Below are 18,536 nucleotides of genomic sequence, written 5' to 3'. Positions count from 1 at the left end.
GAGCAAAGAATTTACAGATGTGCTTTACACAATTGATGTATGTATGGATTGTGATAAGAGTTGTATGAGTCCATAATAAAATGTTTTTTTAAAAAAAAAAAAGGAAGGAAGTTTGCCCTGGGCTTTCTGAAATAAATTTCACTTGGCCTTAACTCTAGACAAGGAAATCATATAAGGAGAAGGCACATTTAAGAAGTCTGTGGCCAACAGTTGTATTTAAAAATATTTTATTTTTTGAATGTCATTAATACATAAGGTATAAAATTTTAGAAGCTACAAAAGGGGATACAGTGAAAAGTCTCCCAATCTTGTCCCTGCTTCCCCATCCCCCCTGCCCACAAACCACCAACCTTGGTGTGGATTTCCTGGAAGAATCCCACAGGTATAATGTCAAAGAACTCATGAGCAAGGATGCCTGTGACCACAGCCAACAGAGCAGAGATGGCCAACGATGGAAATGCCCGTCCATGGGGGACTGAGTACATACATTACTTAGTGGGATGTGACACCGCTGCGGGAGAGAAGATGGCACTGTATGTGCAAATGTGTATTCAGTGGGAGGCAAAAAGCACAGAACAACATGCTGTGTGCTGCCAAGTTCTTAATGCTTCAGAAAGATGTGTGTCTATGCCAGCAAGATTTCTGAAGGGGAGCAAGAAGGCCCGGGCTGGGAGAAAGGGCAAAGTATCGGGGAGTGGCAGGAGGGTCTTTGAAATATGGGGTGTAAGGTGGAGTGCAAGCATGAAGGTGGCAATGCCCGCCCCCCTCGGCTTTCTTTAGACAGATGGCAGCATGGTAGCTACATTGTTCTGCTCGTATGCCTCCTGTCCCCCCCCACTCTCTTTTTGGGGAGACTTTTTCTAGCAAGCCTTTTCAGGCAGCTCTCTGATGATTATTTCGGGCTCCACAGCCATTCCTAGGTGTCCTGGTGCCTGGAGGTGAAGTGATAAGCAAAAGGTCCGCAGTTTGAACCCACCAGCTAGCTGCTCCACGGGGGAAGACAGGGCTGCCTGCCTCCGTAAGTGTTACAGCCTTGGAAGCCTTCTGGGACAGTTCTGTGTCGAGTTGGAATACATGCACTGAGTTGGGATAGGTACGGCTCTGGGTTTTTTTTAAGCTTTTATAGCAAGTCCTTGCTTGTCCTTTGCTATTACAAATCCTACCGTAATGAATAACCTCTGTTCTCCGAAACTGGCCGAGGATATAGCTGAAGGTTAAGTTCCTACAAGATCAAAGGGCACGTGCATATTGTCCCCTTGAGAGATCAGACAAATCAGCTGGGAGGGTGCCTTTTCCCCAAATGTTTGCCAACCCGAGGTCTTATCACACTTTTTAGCCTTTGCCAATCTGACCATTAAAAAACCCCCAGTATTGTTGTGGTTTGGTTTTCTGTGGGGGTGGGGGGTGGGGGTGGGGGCATTCTATGGAAGTTCGCGTGGAAGTTTACACAGCAAATGTGTTTCCTGTGTTACGAGCTACATGCTACGTGTTGTTCCCTGGCATTAGGTGCAGTCCCTTCAGTACAACAGCTCCTGCCTCCTTCGTCCCTGGGTTCCGTGTTGCTACTTGCCCATCCTTCCTGGCCCCTCTGGCCTTCTGAACGTTCTATTTGGGCAAACGCTGTCTTTTTGGTCCTGTGTGGTGGATTGTTCTGAGCAGCGTGTGTCTCGTGGGTGTGACCGTTCACGTTAGAGGCATGTCTGTTGCTTGGCTGAAAGGTGATCTCTGGAAGTGGGTTCGGTTCCAGGTTTGAAGGGTGCTTGAGGGCTACAGACTAGGGGGTTCCACTTGCAGACAAGTGTGGTCTTTTCATGATTTAGATTTTGTTCTTCCTCCCTCCCCCACTCTGCCCAGGACCTTCTCTTGCGGTCCCCAGCAGAGTGGTGTTGAGAGGTAGCTGGGCCCCATGTAGGTGCTTTGGTCTCAGGTTAGTGGAAGCGGTGGTTCATTAGTCCTCTGGACTAATTATTTCCTCCAGTCCTTGATGTCCTTCACTCTTATTTGGTCCGGATAGGAAGAGACCAATAGTTGTGTCACAAGCTTTTGAGACCCCGTTTACGACACACCAGTCGGGTGCAGGACATGACCTGTATGGACTAGATGTCCCCCGACTCTGGACCTAAGCACTCAACACAACGACACCATGTGGCTTTAATATTAATTTCTCTTCCAAAGGAAGGTCAGAATAATTTTGGGTGTTGATTAAGAACCATCTGTTTCTATCTGCTAAAAACATCTCATCTAACACCATGACTTAGCACAAATGGTTGAACCTTTGCGTCTTCTGTAAATTGCACGTAAAAATAGTAAATAGGATTGTTGTTCACATCAATGAAACACACGTGCAGCACCTGACACGGTGCCTGGCACATGGCAAGCATTCAGTAAAGTGTGTTCTGGCTGACGATCTGAGCAGCAGGTAGGACAGGACAGGTTGGCGTGGGAGCAGAGGTTCGTCCGTGTCTCTGGCCATGCGGAGCCTTCTCATTTACATTACCAGCCACCAGAGCGTTCTTTGTCTTGGGGCAGGAATGAGCTTTTTCCCCCAGGGAACCCACTCCACAGGCTACTGGGCAGAGCCAGTAAGGGGAGAAAGCACAGCCTCGCCGCTCATGTTTAGATGTAGCCGATACGGTACACAAATGTGGCCTCCTATGAAATAAACACATGAGCAAACGCGCCCAAATGTGCATTTCTTTACCGCCATGGCGCTCAGCTCCCAGCCACCCTCCTTTGAAGCTGGGGTTCTCCCTGTCCACGCAGAGGGGTGCCATCCTCTGTCCCATGAAGGTAAAGAAGGTAGGGGCGTCTGAGTCGAGGGAAAGATGACAACGGGAGTCTGCTTTCCCTGATTGCACTGTGTTCCTTCAGCTAGAAAACAGGCCCCTGAACTGGTTCTTCCAAAAGGGGCGTGCAAGGGGAGCGCTGGTTCCTGTCAGGGGTGCATTCTTAACACGGGGCTGTGGAGGTCAGCATCCTGTCTTGTGGCACCCTTGCTTGCCCAGTAGCTTTTGGATGTCCATTGACCCAAAACTACTGGATATTTTCCTGCGCCTTGTAGAAAGCTCTGGCTCCCTTGCTGATACCCGGTACTTTGCAAGCTGCCTGCTTGCTGCTTGCTGCTCCCTGGGCTGTTGGCTTGTTTTCCTTTGTGTCTTTTACACCCAGAAAGCTCATACCAGTCTCACTTCTCTGAGACGGGGATATCCTCTGCTCCTCCCAGGGGCCACCAAACTAGATACAGGATGGAGATGTGGCCAAAAGCAGGGTCCTAGCCAGACTGGCAGGGGGGCAGTGAAGGTTCTTGGGAGGGACGTGATGCTGGTCACTTCCCAAACTCCCTCCAGCCCGTCCTTGCTCCCCAGAGTCTGAAGGGCCATCCCAGGGAAGATGTGGAGTTACTAGGATGAGAGGTGGGCCGTGGTTGGAAAGGGGGTGCCTGCAGTGTGAGGCAGAAAGGCTGTGCCCATGTGGACAGCTGGCATGGGTAGCCGAAGGCCATCCTTTGGTAAGCTTTCCATTGCGAGGCTGGGACAGGTGGTAGACCAGGCCTCCGGGCCAAAGGCTGAAGCATGGGGGAATTTGGTGGTGTCTGTACCAAGCAAGGACATGGTGGCACAGAGGCAGGGGCGGGAGTCCACCGCCAAAGCCTTAAGCTGAGATGTTAAGTGGGCAAGGCTAGCCAGGGGCTGGGCCCGGGCCTCCTGCTGGTGTCAGCACGGCGTCGCCCCAGCTGGCATCCTCCAGGCTCCTGCTGGTGTCTGGGAGCCCCTTGCAGGTAGCTGCCCGTACCGCTCACTGCTCCTCCTCAGCAGCACAGTGGGGGGGATCGGCCTTGGCCACGTACCCTGGGGGGCAGTGGCAGCGATAGGAGCCCTCTGTGTTCTCACAGTGACCATGGGCACAGAGCACAGCCGGCCCGTTCAAGTCCTCACACTCATTCACATCTAGGAGCAAGGGAAGGAGGAGAGAGCTGTAAGGAGCCCAGAGGCCTCTGGTTGCCCCCTGCCCCCCTGGGAAGCGGGCCTTGGCTCCTGCCATGCCACAGAGCAGGTGGTGGTGAGTCCCAACGTGCCTGGGCAGGGTCACACTCTCCTGTCCCTGCACGTCTCTGCCTTAGGCACCTCCAAGGAGAGGAAGGGCTTTCTCAGCCTGGCATCAGAACCTTCCAGCAGAGCTCTCTCTCCCACAGCCTGGCGCTTGGTGGACCCGAGGGGGAGGGGGGACAGTAGTCAGTTCAGCAGGACATGTGCATGAGCGGAGACTCACCCACACAGGCCAGGTGGGCTGTGTCCAGCTGGAAGCCCTCGAAGCAGTCGCAGGTGTAGCCCTCGCGCACGCGCACACAGCGGCCATTCTCACAGCCGTTCAGGACGCCGCATTCCTCTGCCTGAAGCCCCTCGAAGCCGGCCTGGTGTTCTGGTGGAAGGCAGTCAGGGAGAGAGAGAAGGAAGCTGGGGCCAGAGAGGCTAGTCTCTCCAACCCCAGATCTCCCCGGGGGGGGGGGGGGGAGTCCTCTAGTTCTCAGAGGACGGATGTTTGAGATCTTGGAGGAGGGAGTATTCAGAGCAGAGCTATGAGAACTTCGCAGGCAGAACCAGGCACCCCGAGGGAAAGCGTGCCGGGCAACAAGGGACACGTCAATGACAGAGAAGTGTCTGGCACTGCAGGTGGGATGGGTGCCCCGCAAGGCAGGCCTGGTGGCTTCCACTTGGCCTAGACTCCTGAGCAGCTGGTGCCCTTCTCTACCCGTGGTTCTCGTGGGGGTGGGGCACGGGTGTGTGGCAGGGACTGTGGTCGCTGCACGGGGGCCTGACTTCCTCATTAGAACCCCAGTCCTGAGCACCAGGCCCGTCACTTACAAACGAGTCACCACAGCGGGCCTTAAAAGAAACCAGAAATCCCAAAGCCTCACGTCTCGCCCTCTGCCTCCCACCTGGAAGCCCACAGGGGCCGAGCAGGTCCCCTGTACCTCTTGGTGCCCGGCTAGTCCATCACCGGGAATCGCTAAGGCTGTCCCAAAGCGGCCCATGAGAGCAGCGCACACCTGGATTGGTGGGTCTCTATCCCTCCCCAGTGACTAACGGGAGAAGGAAGGAAACAGCTGCAGCACCTCTTCTAGTTTCTTTACTGCAGCACACACCTGGCTGGCTGCCCACAAAGTGGGGCGGGTCCTCTGCAGGCTGCAGGGGCGCTTCAAGGATGGGCGCGCGCTCCCCTGGGTCGATGGCCGTGTTGGGGAAGGGCGGCTCAGGGCCGTTGTCCTCAGGGCCCAGGTAGTTGTAGAAGGGGGCCCCATCCGGGCCATAGAGGCTGTAGTGCAGGTCATCAGGCCCAGGGCTGTACTCATAGCCTGGCCGGAAGTGGACCCCGGCCTCCCGCTCCGCCTCGATCCGGGCCACGTTGCACAGCTGGGCATAGACTTCTGTTGGGAAGAGGGAGAGAGACAGGGACTAGAGCAGTGGTTCTCAACCTGTGGGTCGTGACCCCTTTGGGGGTCGAACAACTCTTTCACAGGGGTCACCCGATTCATAACAGTAGCAAAATGACACTTACGAAGTAGCAATGAGAATGAGCTTATGGTTGGGGGGTCACCACAACATGAGGAACTGTCTTAAAGGGTTGCGGCATGAGGAAGGTGGAGAACCACTGCTCTAGAGCCTGGCGGGCACCCTGGCCCTGGGACAGGGAGCACGTGATGCTGACCGCCAGCTGGTTAGGTTGTGAGAGAAGCGGTTCATCTCCACGGCTCCAGCCATGTCCTCCTCTTTGTCCCCCATCGAGTGGGGGCGCAACTGGGGCCACCACTCTGCCTGCCCCACTCCTTTCTATGTCTCCCCCTTCCAAGGTGTGTCGGACCCATTTGTCCAGCGGCTCACCCGAGCTCCTGGGAGGGCACAGGGCACACTGCTGGCTCCAAGCCTCGCCGTCCTGGCAGCAGCATTCCGTGTAGGTGGTGCGGTGCCCGCGCAGGGGCTGGCTGCACACGTAATTGGTGACTTTCTTCCAGCAGATGTCCATGTGGATGTCGTGGTCGGGGAAGTCATCTGGTAGCACAGGGCACATAGGCACGTGAGCCTCCCCTCCCTCCCTCTGGCCTATGTTCACCGCCCCTGCTACCCCTCGGCCCAGGCCCACTCACCCAGGCTGCCGGTGCCGTTCACGCAGCGCTGCCGGCTGGGGTCCAGGACCAGTGGGGGGCTGCAGAAGCAGTGGAAGGAGCCGTCCGTGTTGACACACTCACCGTCCTCACAGGCCAAGGCCTGGCACTCATCAAGATCTGCAGCGGGAGGGAGGGGCAAGGCAGGCTGGTGCAGTGCCTAGGAGACTGCCCGCTGACCGCTGGCAAGAAGGGACTTCTCCGGTGACCAACAGTGAAGCCCAGTCTGGGAGGGACCCCTGCCCTGACGCAGAGATGCCTTTCCGGCAGGTAGCCCCCTGCATCCCAGCAGCCCCAGGGTCCCCTCACCACAGGCCTGCCTACCACTGTGGGCCTCTTTCCCAAGCAGGGGCAGGTGCCCTGGACCGTGACCGGCTGGCAGGGCGGGGCACGCTCACCCTCACACGTCTTGCTGGTGGCCTTGTAGCGGTAGCCGGTATCACACAGGCACAGGTAGCTGGGCACCGTGTTGAGGCACCGGCCGTGCTGGCAGAGGTCTGGCCCGAACATCATGCACTCGTCGGCATCTGTGGGAGGCAGAGGCAATGAGAGGGGGTGCTGGGCAGCAGGGCCTGAGGACACCCAGGCCATTTCCCCTGGGTTTGCCTCTCGGCTCTGCGACTCAAGAGTTGAATCACTTGGAGCAAGTTGCTCAAGCTCTCCTTGCCCGCTCAGTGTCCCCAATAAGATGGGGTGACATCCCCTCCCAGAAGGGTCACCAGGAGGAGACAAGCCAGTCAGGGGGCAGTATAGCAACAACGAAACATACAACTTTGCTCTGGTTCTTTAATGCTTCCTCCCGCCCTCCACTATCATGATCCCAATTCTACCTTACAAATCCAGCTAGACCAGAGCATGTACATGGGTACAGATAAGAACTGGAAACACATAGACTTCAGACAGATAAAGCCCTCAGGACCAATAATGAGAGTAGTGATACCAGGAGGGTAAGGCAAGGTGTGGGGAGAAAGGGAGAACTGATCACAATGATCTACCTATAACCCTCTCCCTGGGGAACAGACAACAGAAAAGTGGGTGAAGGGAGACATAGGTGAGTGTAAGACATGAAAAAATAATTAATAAATAATCAAGGGGGAGGGTGGGAGGGTAAAAAAAATGAGCTGATACCAAGGGCTCAAGTGAAAAGTAAATGTTTTGAGAATGATGATGGCAACAAATGTACAAAGGTGCTTGATACAATGGATGGGTGTATGGATTGTGATAAGAGCGTATGAGCCCCCAATAAAATGATTTTTTAAAAAGATAGGGGTGACAGTATGGTTGGCCCTGGATGACACGGGCTGGGACTTCCTGGGCCTGCAGATTTTTTTCCCCCTGTTGGCTCTTGCGGTGAACACTGAGCATTGTGTGTAGCCGCTTAACATGCAGAGTTAACTATCTGGGTGTGAGCAGTCTGCCCCTCCAGAAACTCCCAGCCCTCTTGCGCCCATCCTCCTGAGAGGCCATGGCTTATGCAAGATGTACTGAGTCACTTGGCATTTTAAGTGGACACCCACGCCCCTGGAGCTCACTGTGAGAGCAACAGGAAAGAGAAAATTGGTGCATAAGTGGCCCCGGAAGTTCAAGTGCTGTCCAAGGCACACTTGTGTGTGCTACACGGTGTTTGGGCTGCACAGGTTGGCACTCTAACCCTCGGGTTGTTCATGGGCCAACTCTGCTTGTTTCCCGTAGTCGGTAGGGGGATTAGTGGTGTGGATGTCAACACCGACCCTCACAGCCATCAAGTCAATCCTGACTGCTGGTGCCCCTAGCAGACACAGTAGAACTGCTGCACCAGGTTTCCAAGACGAAATCTTAACAGGGACAGCTCGCCTCATCTTTCTCCCAAGGAGTGGCTGGTGGGTTCGAACTGCCAACCTTTCAATGAGCAGCCCGACACCTAACCCGCTGTGCCATGAGGGCTCTCTTCAGCTACGCAAGGTGTCAGCAACAGTGCTTGGCACGTAGCAAGCCCGCAAAGAAAGTAGCCTCTGTTGCTAGTCTTCCTCTTGCAATCTCAGGACCCGGGCACCTAGTCCCTAAGGTCCTTGCTTCACACCTGGGGCTCAGGAGAGAGTCCTCTCTCCACACTGTCCCTGTGCTGGCACGGGGTGGGGGTAGGGGGGTGAGCCATGGCAGGGGTGAGTGTTATTGGTCAGGGTCAGAACATCCAGCTCATCTGCAGGGGGTCAACCTGGGCCAAGCAGGATGGCTGCTCCTGGGAGGTGGGTCTTCTGAGGGAGGCAGCCACAAGGAGGCTGGCTGCTTAGGTGAAGGGAGTGGGGGAGGGAGGGCCTTGGGGAGCGTACCTGTGTATGTGGTCTGTCCAAACATCCAGGCTCCTTCCACGGGGATGTAGCCTTTACCACTGGGACAGATCTCGCTGAATCCCACTGTGCAGGGAGGCAGCCAGCTCAGAGAAGGAAGAATCAACCACTCTTGTCCTCCCCTCTGCTGAGCAGACCCTGAGGACTAGGGGCCCCGGGGGGCCTTACCCGAGTCCTCGGATGGGCAGGGCTCACAGGAGTCTCCCCAGCTGGCACCCTGGGTACAGCAGCACTCAGCTTGCGTGGTGTTCCGGCCTAGCAGGCTGGAGCAGGGCAGCTGCCCCCTCTGCCCGGCAGTGTAGCATTCCATGCGCACAGGGCCCGGGGGGTGGTCCACCACGGGGGCCTCGGGGATACTCTGACCTGGGTGTGAGTTTTGTCTGTTCAGGGTCCTGTGAACCACCCCAGCCTGCACAGCACACGGCAGCATTCTGGGCTATTGTCTCAGAATAGACAGTGGGGTGGATGTTGGGGGTACCTTCAGCTCCCATCTACAAATGAGATCATGAAGCCTTAGAGGGGCCCAGTGACTAGCCTGTGGCACGCAGCCACTCAGAGACATAGCAGGGATCTGCACCCAGTTCCTCTGGTTCCAAAGTCCCTTCCTTCTCCGTACGCCACACTGCCTTCCTCCCCCAAAGCAGAATGCCCCCACCCCCCGCCCACACTTACTAGCAGCCCTCTGCTCTACTCGTCTACTTCACAATGTGCCTCAGTCCCTCCCACTTGGCACCCTTCCTGGCTCTAGGTCCCCTTTCTCCTTCTATGGCAGAGCTGAGTGGTCACTGCCAAGGAGGGGGCATGTGTGGACAGGTGGGGTCTAGTCCAGCTGAGGTGGGAGGCCGTGATGGAGCAGGAGGAGGACACTTGCCGGCTTGCCTCCCCTTCAAGACCTCCCTTGCCCACAGAGCTCCCAGGGGCTGGCAGACTCAGAGTCTCCGAGGCTCGGTCTGCAATCCCGAGGGCCACCCGAAGCCAAGGTCAGAGCCCTCTGCGGGCTCCCCGCAGCCTTGCCATTTCCCTGGCTCTTGCCTCAACACTTGCTGCCCCTGCAGACTCTGTAGACCACCAGCTTCCCTTCCTGGGCAGCACCCCACCCACATGGCCACTGTGCCCGTCAGGTCCCGCACGTCCTGCCTGGCCTGCCTTTCTGGGCAAAAGCTGTGAGGGTCAGGCCCTCAGGGCAGTGGAAGTGATGCACGGGTCGGAGAGCTGTCGCGGATGCGGAGTGGGACGGGGATGGGGTCCTGTGAGGGTCCCGAGCCTCACCTCCAGGTACCCGAGGTCGGCAGCGCCCCTCCTGAGCGTCATACTCCTCCAGGTCGCTGGCGCAGAGGCACAGGAAGGAGCCCTCCACGTTCTCACAGAGCGCAGCCCCGCACACGGCCAGCATGAGCTCACACTCATTGACATCTGCCGAGGCACGAGGACGGGCTCGCGGGGGCGAGGCAAGGGGCCCGCCAAGGCCCTGTCCCCAGCCCTTATCTCACCCCCCGCCCCCCAAATACAAAGGCTGGCGTCTGAAAGAAACACGAGTGACTCCTGAGGAGCAGAGGCTCTGGGAAGGGAGGGGGACCGAGATGAGTCAGGGGGCCAGGGAAGTGGACAGAACAGAAGGCTCATCTCCCTCTGGGCACAGCCCCCTAGATTTGGGGCCCTGGGAACCTGGAGAAGCATGCCACCTCCACCCGTGGGCTCCAGTCTCCTGCTGGCAGAACATAGCCACGCCTCCCCTATCAGCCAGCCAAAGTGCTGGCCGCAGGACAGAGGTGGACGGCCCCCTTCCTGGAAGCCATCCTAGCCTACTCTTGGAGGGAGCGATTAGGAGGCCAGGCCCTAAGGTCTTCCTGGATGGCCAAGATCTGTGGAGTCTGGAAGAAGGGCCCCGGGGCTCGGCAGCCCACAAACCTCTCACCAACACACTCCCAGCCAGAAGGCGAGGTCTCGAAGCCCTGGTCGCAGAGGCAGCGGAAGGAGCCCTCCGAGTTGTCGCAGAAGCCGTGGCTCCCACACACTGTGTCGTTGGCACACTCATCTATGTCTGTGGGACAGTGCGGGGGCCGGGCTGCAGCCGCCCTCTCTCTCTTCTCCCTCCTCCCCACCCTCTGCTGGGAAGATGCATGCATTTGGCTTGTTAGCTGTCAAAAGGCAGCTTCTAAACGCAGGCTAAGGACATCGCGGATGGTCACATTCCTCTTTGGTTTGTGTGTGAGCTCCCGCCACCCCACACACCCCACCCCCCCACCCCGGGCGGGGAAGGCACACCAACTCAAAACAGCTGCAAAAGTGATCTTTGGGAGAAAATGAGGAAACCTGGGGAGGGGGGCGGGCTGTGGGTTCAGTGTTAGGCTGCTGACAGGGTAAACCCACCTGCTCCCACAATGATTTACAGCCTTGGAAAGCCCCCACGGTCAGGTTCTACTCTTTCTTAGAGGGTCGCTATGAGCTAGCGTCCACTGGATGGCGGTGGGTCTCCTCAGGACTATGCCCTGCCCCCACTCACCAATGCAGTCCCCAGACGGGGTCCCGTGGAAGCCGGGCTGGCAGCTCAGGACACAGCGGAAGGAGCCAGGGCTGTTCTCACACTTCCAGGCGCCACACACAGAGCCCCCGTAGCTCTCACACTCGTCAACGTCTGTCCCCCGGGCCATGAGAGAGGGCAGAGATGGGGCAGAGGTGGCCCAGTCACTGTTCTGGACCCTGCCTCTCTCTGGTGTGCTCCGAATTACTGCGCTCACCTCAAACCCAGGACCCCAAGTTCAGGGTCACTGGCCAGGAGGGACAGGCTAGTCGGGAAAGCACTGAGCTTTTAGCTTTCTCAGCTGTCTTTCCCCCCACCCCTCTCTGCCGCACACAACCTCCTCCCCCCGCAGCCTAGTACTTCTCCCTTCTCGTTCTACCAAACCCTCGCCAGCGTGAGGTACAGAGGGTTCGCCTGACAGCTGCCCCTCGCTCAATGTCAACACTGGCCACAGTGATCTCCTGTGTGCTGGGAAGAGACTTCGGACCAGCTAACCTATGTTCGATAAAGGTCTGCTGGAATCTAGTGGCTTTTAGCCGAGGTATGGGCCCTGCCGCACAGCCAGCGGGAGCTCAACAGACGGCGTGAGCCACTGAGCTCATCATCCGTGCAAAGTGCAGTGCTTCCTGGGAGCCGAGGCAGGCAGTGGGAGGTGGGCAGGCCTGGGGCAGCCCCTTACCCTCACACTGCCCACTCTCTGGGTTGGGCTGGAAGCCGGCCTCACACAGGCAGCGGAAGGAGCCTTCGGTGTTGACACAGAGGCCTCCCAGACACAGGTCTGCGGCCGCACACTCGTCCACGTCTACAAGGGGACAGGTCACCGGAACCGGTGGTGGTGGTGGCGGCGGCGGCAGGTCCCAAGGTGCCCAGGGCATGGCCAGAGAAAGAACAGGTCAGCTCGGAAAGAGAGCCCAGAGCTAAGTGCGTGCAGGCAGCCTGGGGCTCCCCGGGGGACACACGTCACCCTAGCCCTTACACAGAGGTCCTCCCTCCCAGCCCCCCAACCCCCAGTGGGCCTACAACATGCCATCTCAGGAAACCACTAAAACCAGTTGCCAAGTTGCTGAGCCTCCTGGTGACCCCAGAGTAGACCTCAACTCCACAGGGGCTCCAGTGGCTACATCCCTAGAGAGAAGTCCCCAGGCCTTTTCTCTGAGGTGCCGCTGGGTGACTCGGACCTCCAGCCTTGGGCAGCAGAGGGAGGGCTCCTCTGTGGCCGACTGTTAATTGGTTTGGTTTTTTGACCATCCCGGCATGGTCTCCAGCGCTCCCTGCTGCCCACCAGTGGACACTGCGCCATCATTGTCGGCTCTCACCAAGGCAGCGGGTGCCCCCTGCTGAGCTGGCAAAACCAGGTGCGCAGAGGCAGAAGAAGGACCCGTGGCTGTTGAGACACTCGCCGTGTGGGGCGCAGTACTCCTCCCGGGCACACTCGTCCAGGTCTGCAGCGAGGGGATGGGTCTGGCATCAGCAGGGGGGCCACCCGGCCTCCCTGCACACTGCCCGCCCTGTCCCGCCCTGCGGGGGGGATCGCTCACCCTCACACAGGGAGCCATTGGTCAGCTGGAAGCCCCGGGGGCACAGACACTGGTAGGAGCCTGCCACGTTCCTGCACTCTCCTCCCTGGCAGCTGCTCTGGGGGTCTTCGCACTCATCCACATCTGCAGGGCCACACAGGGGGGAGGTTGGGGGAGCTGAGCACAGCACCTCCCAGGTGCCTGAGCAGCCTAGACCCACAAGCCTTGTCCCCAATGAAGCAGCACAGCTGGGGGAGCGTGTGTGGAGCCCCCAGGTGGGGTGGCAACTCGGCAGCTGAACCTGTGGGCTAGCTGCTACCTCAGCCCACCACCTCGGGGACCCTGGGGCTCTCCCCAAAGCCCGGCCTGAATGGTCAAACAGCACAGCTCTAGGTTCGCATAGCAATGGGAAGAACAGGCGAGACACAATCAAGAGAGAGAGAGAGTCTGGGAAGTTGAGAGGGTTTCTTTAGCTGCCTAAAAACTATCTTCCGATTGCCTGGCGCACAGGTCACTGTTTCTCAGAACATAGTCCCCACACACAGCCTCCGAAGGAACCCTTGATGAGCTGTTTGAAAACTGGTCCCCAGCCTCCCTCTGAGGTCCAATTCATTGGGTCTGATCCAGGAGGGGCTAACAAAGTCCCACACACACACACCCTCTTTAGGGACTTGCTCTGTAAGACCCTGAACTGCTCCCATTTGTGGAGAGGGGTAAGAATAGGTGTCCCCAAACCGATCTACTTGGGTGTCCCTCAGGAGGCAGAGGGTCCCTTGGTCAGGACGTCCCCTCTCGAAGGGTGACTGGTTAGTATCGACTGGTTAGTGTCCTGAGTTCCCATGTGCGCGAGAGGTCTCTTACCTTCACAGGTGTGTCCCAGGGGACTGGGCCGGTAGCCGGCTTTACAGCCCTCGCAGGAGAAGGAGCCCACAGTGTTGGTGCAGATCCCCGAGGGGCAGACTCCCGGAAAGGTACACTCATCTAGGTCTGGGGTGTCAGACAGCAGTCAGATGGCCCCACCTGACACTGGGACCTGCCCACCCAGATGCTCTGCTCCTTTAGTGCATCCTCAAACTATGGCCCGCAGGCCACATGCAGCCCGCCGAGGACATTTATTCGACCTACCAGGTATTTTTGCCACCACTGCCTGTTCTGCATAGCAGCCGACTCATCCAGTGTGCATACAAATCTGCTCATAGTTTTTTTTAACTATAGTCCGGCCCTCCAACGGTCTGAAGGACAGTGAACTGGCCCCCTGTTTAAAAAGTTTGAGGACCGCTGCTCTGGCCTCTAGGCAAGGGCCTGATGCATGTAAGGCATCATCACACATCCCTGCCCAGAATGCCCCCTGGTCTCATGTCCCCTCCTCTGGACTTGGGGATTCTGACCCTGGAAGCTCTTCTTGGGACCAAGTCACTGTCAGGTGGCCCCATCAAAGATCAACAAGTAAGCACACGTGAGCCCATGCTGACTTTGTTTACTGGGTGTTCCTGCCCCTGGGCCAAGTCCACTTAGAGGGGCCTCTGGCCCAACCTGAAGACCCTCTCAGCTTCAGGGATGGCCCCTCCTCTGGTGGCTTCCATCACGGGCCAGCCCAGAGCTGGAATGTCCTTTGGGAGATTTGAAGGCCTGTGTCCTCTGCTCCTCCCTTTCCCACATGCCTGCCCACCACCCCAGAATCACCTTCGCAGGCTGTGCCGGCCCTGTTGACCCAGTACCCGCTCTCACAGGCCGAGCAGGTGAAGGAGCCCTGTGTGTTGAGGCAAAGGCCGGTGGGGCATGCGGTCTGGTGGGCACACTCATCGACATCTGAAACGGGCCATTGGGTGCTGGGTGGGGTTGTGTGTGGAACCGTGGTGCCCCAAGCCCCAGAGATGGATGGGCAGGCAGGGCGAGGGGTGGGACTAGCATGGTTAGGGATGGGGGACCAGAAGTGGATGGGGGCAGGGGCTGTGCAGAGGAGAAGCCCCAGGCTGGACTGGATGGGATCTGGAGGAGGACGGCGTGTCGGGTCTTTGTACCTTGGCAGCCCTTCTCATCCGCGGTGCTCTCATAACCTGGGTCACAGGAGCACCGGAAGGAGCCGTTCAGGTTGATGCAAGCTCCGTGGGCACAGGCCCCGGGGGTCAGGCACTCATTCACATCTGTGGGCAAGAACTCCAAGGTGGCGGCTGGCCTCTCGATGGCACCCGGCGGGTGCCCCATCCACAGGCGCAGAGCATCTTAAGCATGAGGCCGGCAGACCAGCCTTCAGAGGGGCCACAGGTCACCCTGGGGAGGCCACAAGCCACTACTTCCGCCCACGCCCAAGCTCACTTCCACACCAGGGACACAGAGCACCCTGCATGCGTCCTCGAAACAGAGGCCACACAGCCCAGCCCCTGGGGCTCTGGTCCACGTGCGGTGCCTCGGGAAAGTTGTTACAGCTCCGGGGTCCCGCTTCACAGTGGGTCTGAACCTCTCTGGCCTCCTGCGTGCCCACCCACTGGGAGCCCAGCTCCCAGTCCCACCATCGTCTGCGGTGGCTGGGCAACATGAAGGGGCCGAGTCAGGCCTGGATGGCCTGCCGAGCGGCAGTCTCAAGGCCCTGGGAAACGTCTGCCCTCTTCAGCGTCTCAAAGCATCTATTCAAAACTCAGGACCCACCCCCGCCCCCACCCGCTGGCATTCTGGAGCTTGGGCCCTCTTCCTTGGGGGGCTGAGAGGAAAGGCTGGCCCAAAAAGCACGGTTCCCTCTAGAGGCAACTCCGGGCACAAAGGCAGGCACTCCTTTTTAGATGCAGAGAACAGAAGACACCCCCACCCCCTCCCTGGGAACTGCAGATGGGCCTGGCTCACATCGTCATGGTCAGACTCATCCTCGTCCCACCCAACGGCATCCGGCCACAGCTTCTGGCTGGCGAAGGCCAAAGGGCAGAAGGAACCCCCACACCCGCTGAGTCGGAGGGAAGAGCAAAGGGAACATCAGCACCCAACCGTCTCATGCCCAGCGTCACCTAGGTGACTAGTTGGCTCTCGGAGGACAAGATCCTCTATACTGCTTCTCTCTGCCCACCTCTTTGCCTCCCCATGTCCGTGTCCACCCAGACGCCCCAAGGCCAAATAGCCCTCTCAGTGCCTTGGCCAGCGGTCACTCGGTCCTCACCTACACAGCTCCCACTCTGGCCCCGGTAGCCTTCCTCACAAGCCAGACAAGTGTAGGAGCCCGGGGTATTGACGCATCTCCCATCAGGGCAGGTGCCAGGATGACGGCATTCGTTGATATCTGCAAAATAACCACCCCTCCCTAGGTCGTCCCTAGGAACCGGCCTGCGGGGAAGCAAATCCTTGACCCTGCCCTGGGTTGCGCAGAGAGGTCAGTTCCCATGCAAATGAAAACAGGAAAGCGTGAGCGTTGACTTGTGTTCCCAAGCTCTGCTCATTACCGCCACTTCCCACCCACTGTCCCGGACAAAAGGGAGAGATGGAAGGATTTAAACATTGGTCAGGGAGACTCCCTGGGTGGGCTCACTAGTGGTGGTTACAAGCAGCCGTGGGAGGATTAGAGCGCCCTACTTTGTAAGCTGGGACTGTTTGGGGCAGGCCTTCATGTCTCCCTTGGAGAAGTCCCGGTCTTCACATGTGATGGCTATTCCTGGGGTTGGGTGGGCTTGGCCCAGCAACCACTGGGGTGTTTCCAGAGGGCTCGGCACAGGCGGAGTGGGCTTCCCTGCGGCAGAAACCAGGCTGGGGGAAGAGTACTCACTCTCAGATGTGGCCAACCAAGCCTAGCCTTGAGGCTAGAATGGGCTTTGGGGTTGAGGGTGGCAAGCTGCCCCCCTTGGAGCGGTGCCATACCTTTCTTCCACGTTAGTAAAGTGCCTGGTGCCCATTCTGGTGAGACCTCAGCCAGAAAGCACCATCAGGCAGGCACCATCAGGCAGGCAGGGGAAGGGGGGCCCCGAGGAGCGAGGGGCGAAGAGAAAGAGGTGGGAGGGTGTGCTCCCAGGAGCTGCAGGCAGGGTTCTTCCCGATGATTCCTGGTATACTGGAGTCTACCCGGGCAAGCATCCATGGTACCCAGGGCCCCTAGGCGAGGTTAGGGAGGGTAGGTTACAGGCGCCAACCCTGGGGCTGTTACTGCTCTGTCAGTCATGACCTCTCATGACTACGCTTCAGAAGAAGCATGATTTCTTCTTTCCAGACAGTTAATCTCTTTCTTCTGGACAGAAACCTCTTCAGCTTCAGAAGATCTACTTAGCACCCAGGCACAGAACCGAAGGACACACTGCTGGAATGTAAGAAGTCGGATCAAGGGTCAGAACACAGGATTTCTAGAAAGGGTTAAAACCTAGCGACTATCTTTGCAGACTAGAACAAAGACCCTGAGCTAAGCCATGAACATGAATCTCCTGCTGGTTGTTTGAGCTACAGAAGTTCAGACGCAGCAAAGCTCTGCCCCAGGGGACTCGGGCCCACAAGCCTAAAGCTTCACTTTGGTGGTGGTGGTGGGGAGGGGGGCCCTGGCCAAGCAACCAGGGTGACAAGAGGTACAGAGCTGCATGACGTCCCACCAGGCAGGTGGCCATCCAGAGAGTTGGCAAGGAGAGACTCAGAACTCTCTAGGGCAGATGTGGGTCAACCTCGGGGACCCCGAGATGAGGCTCATCTTTGGAGAGGGCAGCCAAGAGCCCCAGGCTGGGTTGTGGAGATACCGGGCGAAACTACAGTTTCTGTAAAGAGAGATGGAGCGCATGAGGCAGGGCTGGAAGGAGCAAAACATGCAGGACCACCCACTTTGGCACCTGTGTCCTAGTGGCCTTGACTCAGGCAGTGATGGAGGTTGGACAAAATCATCGGGAATGGCCAGCACCCCCTGCTTCATGGGTGTGAGGCTTCAGAGGTGAAGAGACCGGAGTTTGAGGCTAGGATCCGCCTCAGACTAGGTCGAGGAAAAATGAAGTGTTTAGTCCGCTTTCCCAGGGATCAGGTGACGACAGGCAGAAACCAGACTTCCATCTTGCCCCAGCATCGCTTCTGGGAGTGGCGTTCCAAGTGTCCTATATCAGGCAGGAAACACGTGTCCCTATGGCTGATCACTAACTAGTTCTATTGCTCCGACCTCCTGGGCCATGTCAGGCTGTGCTTCCCGGCCCTGTGATTGGGTGTGACCACAGGACCAGTGCTGGCCGATGCGAGGTGAGTAGACATGACGTGTGTTTAATTGTGTGACATTACCATCCCTGAGGGTTTTTTCTTCCTTCGGGGGGAACTGGCCACCTTTGAGACACTGGTTTCCTGAAGCCTGGTTCCAGAGTGAGGATACCTGGGGCAGGGCCCCCCGCTGGCCCAGGGTGGGCAGGTAACACCAGGGTGACCAACCTGCTGCTATTCTAACTCCTGGAGAATAGGGACAGTGTGTTCATGCCACACAACACTGCCTATCCCAGTCCACCACGGCTGGCAGCCAGGGCCTATCGCTCCGGAAGACCTAGCAGCACCTGGGAGAGGGAGGGAAGGGAAGAGAAGTAGCCACTGATCTCACCTGGGCCAGGCCCAGCAGATGAATCATCATGGGCCAGAGGAAGAATTGGGATGAAGTGGGTCCTGTGACCAGATTTTCAGAGGCTGTTCAGCCAATCTTGGTGCTGGGACTAAGGCCCGTCACTGGCTGCAGATTTTCTGCTTAGCCTAGGGTTTAAAGTTTATCTACAGTCCTGGAATGTCCTAACAGGGTGTTGGGGACAGGAGCAATCGCTCTTCTTTGTTGCTGGCTCCCCAGCACGTGATTGGCACATGTCTGCCACTCAGTATGTGGTGACCAAAGAACTGAACCATGTGTCTTACATGTCACCCGCCCCCCTCTTGGGGTGAGGCTGCTGAAGAGGACCCGAGGGACCATGGAAGGAGACACCGGGAGGAGGGGCAGTCGAGTCTGCCTCCTGAGCTGTTATGCCGAGCCCACAGCTGACCAGGGCTTCAGGAAATATCAAGGCACCACGTCTGTTTCTTATCAGAGAATGGGGGCGGGG

At 57.8% G+C, this 18,536-nt stretch overlaps 1 protein-coding gene across 5 annotated transcripts in view; it reads right to left on the bottom strand.

Annotated features, from left to right (window-relative positions):
* Positions 1 to 210: 210 nt before the first annotated feature.
* Positions 211 to 18,536, bottom strand: part of LTBP2 (latent transforming growth factor beta binding protein 2) — a 126,379-nt gene continuing 108,053 nt past the window's right edge. For 4 of the 5 annotated variants that reach the window (XM_075532428.1, XM_075532429.1, XM_075532425.1 and 1 more), the window contains 18 exons: positions 15,671 to 15,790; positions 14,547 to 14,669; positions 14,209 to 14,334; positions 13,387 to 13,512; positions 12,547 to 12,669; positions 12,325 to 12,450; positions 11,688 to 11,810; positions 10,991 to 11,122; positions 10,403 to 10,528; positions 9,757 to 9,900; positions 8,656 to 8,850; positions 8,470 to 8,553; positions 6,559 to 6,687; positions 6,143 to 6,280; positions 5,880 to 6,047; positions 5,144 to 5,425; positions 4,270 to 4,419; positions 211 to 3,947 (listed from right to left, as the gene is read on the bottom strand). In XM_075532428.1, the coding sequence (XP_075388543.1) occupies positions 3,796 to 3,947; positions 4,270 to 4,419; positions 5,144 to 5,425; positions 5,880 to 6,047; positions 6,143 to 6,280; positions 6,559 to 6,687; positions 8,470 to 8,553; positions 8,656 to 8,850; positions 9,757 to 9,900; positions 10,403 to 10,528; positions 10,991 to 11,122; positions 11,688 to 11,810; positions 12,325 to 12,450; positions 12,547 to 12,669; positions 13,387 to 13,512; positions 14,209 to 14,334; positions 14,547 to 14,669; positions 15,671 to 15,790 (2,567 nt within the window). In that variant the 3' untranslated portion in view covers positions 211 to 3,795. The remainder of the gene's footprint in view (positions 3,948 to 4,269; positions 4,420 to 5,143; positions 5,426 to 5,879; positions 6,048 to 6,142; positions 6,281 to 6,558; positions 6,688 to 8,469; positions 8,554 to 8,655; positions 8,851 to 9,756; positions 9,901 to 10,402; positions 10,529 to 10,990; positions 11,123 to 11,687; positions 11,811 to 12,324; positions 12,451 to 12,546; positions 12,670 to 13,386; positions 13,513 to 14,208; positions 14,335 to 14,546; positions 14,670 to 15,670; positions 15,791 to 18,536) is intronic. The other variant, XM_075532426.1, reaches the window with a different exon arrangement.

Source organism: Tenrec ecaudatus, chromosome 14 (genome assembly GCF_050624435.1).
Source record: "Tenrec ecaudatus isolate mTenEca1 chromosome 14, mTenEca1.hap1, whole genome shotgun sequence".
In the NCBI taxonomy this organism is placed as follows: Eukaryota; Metazoa; Chordata; class Mammalia; order Afrosoricida; family Tenrecidae; genus Tenrec; species Tenrec ecaudatus.
Note: the sequence above shows the minus strand (reverse complement) of the source record. Positions and strands in the feature narration are given on the sequence as shown.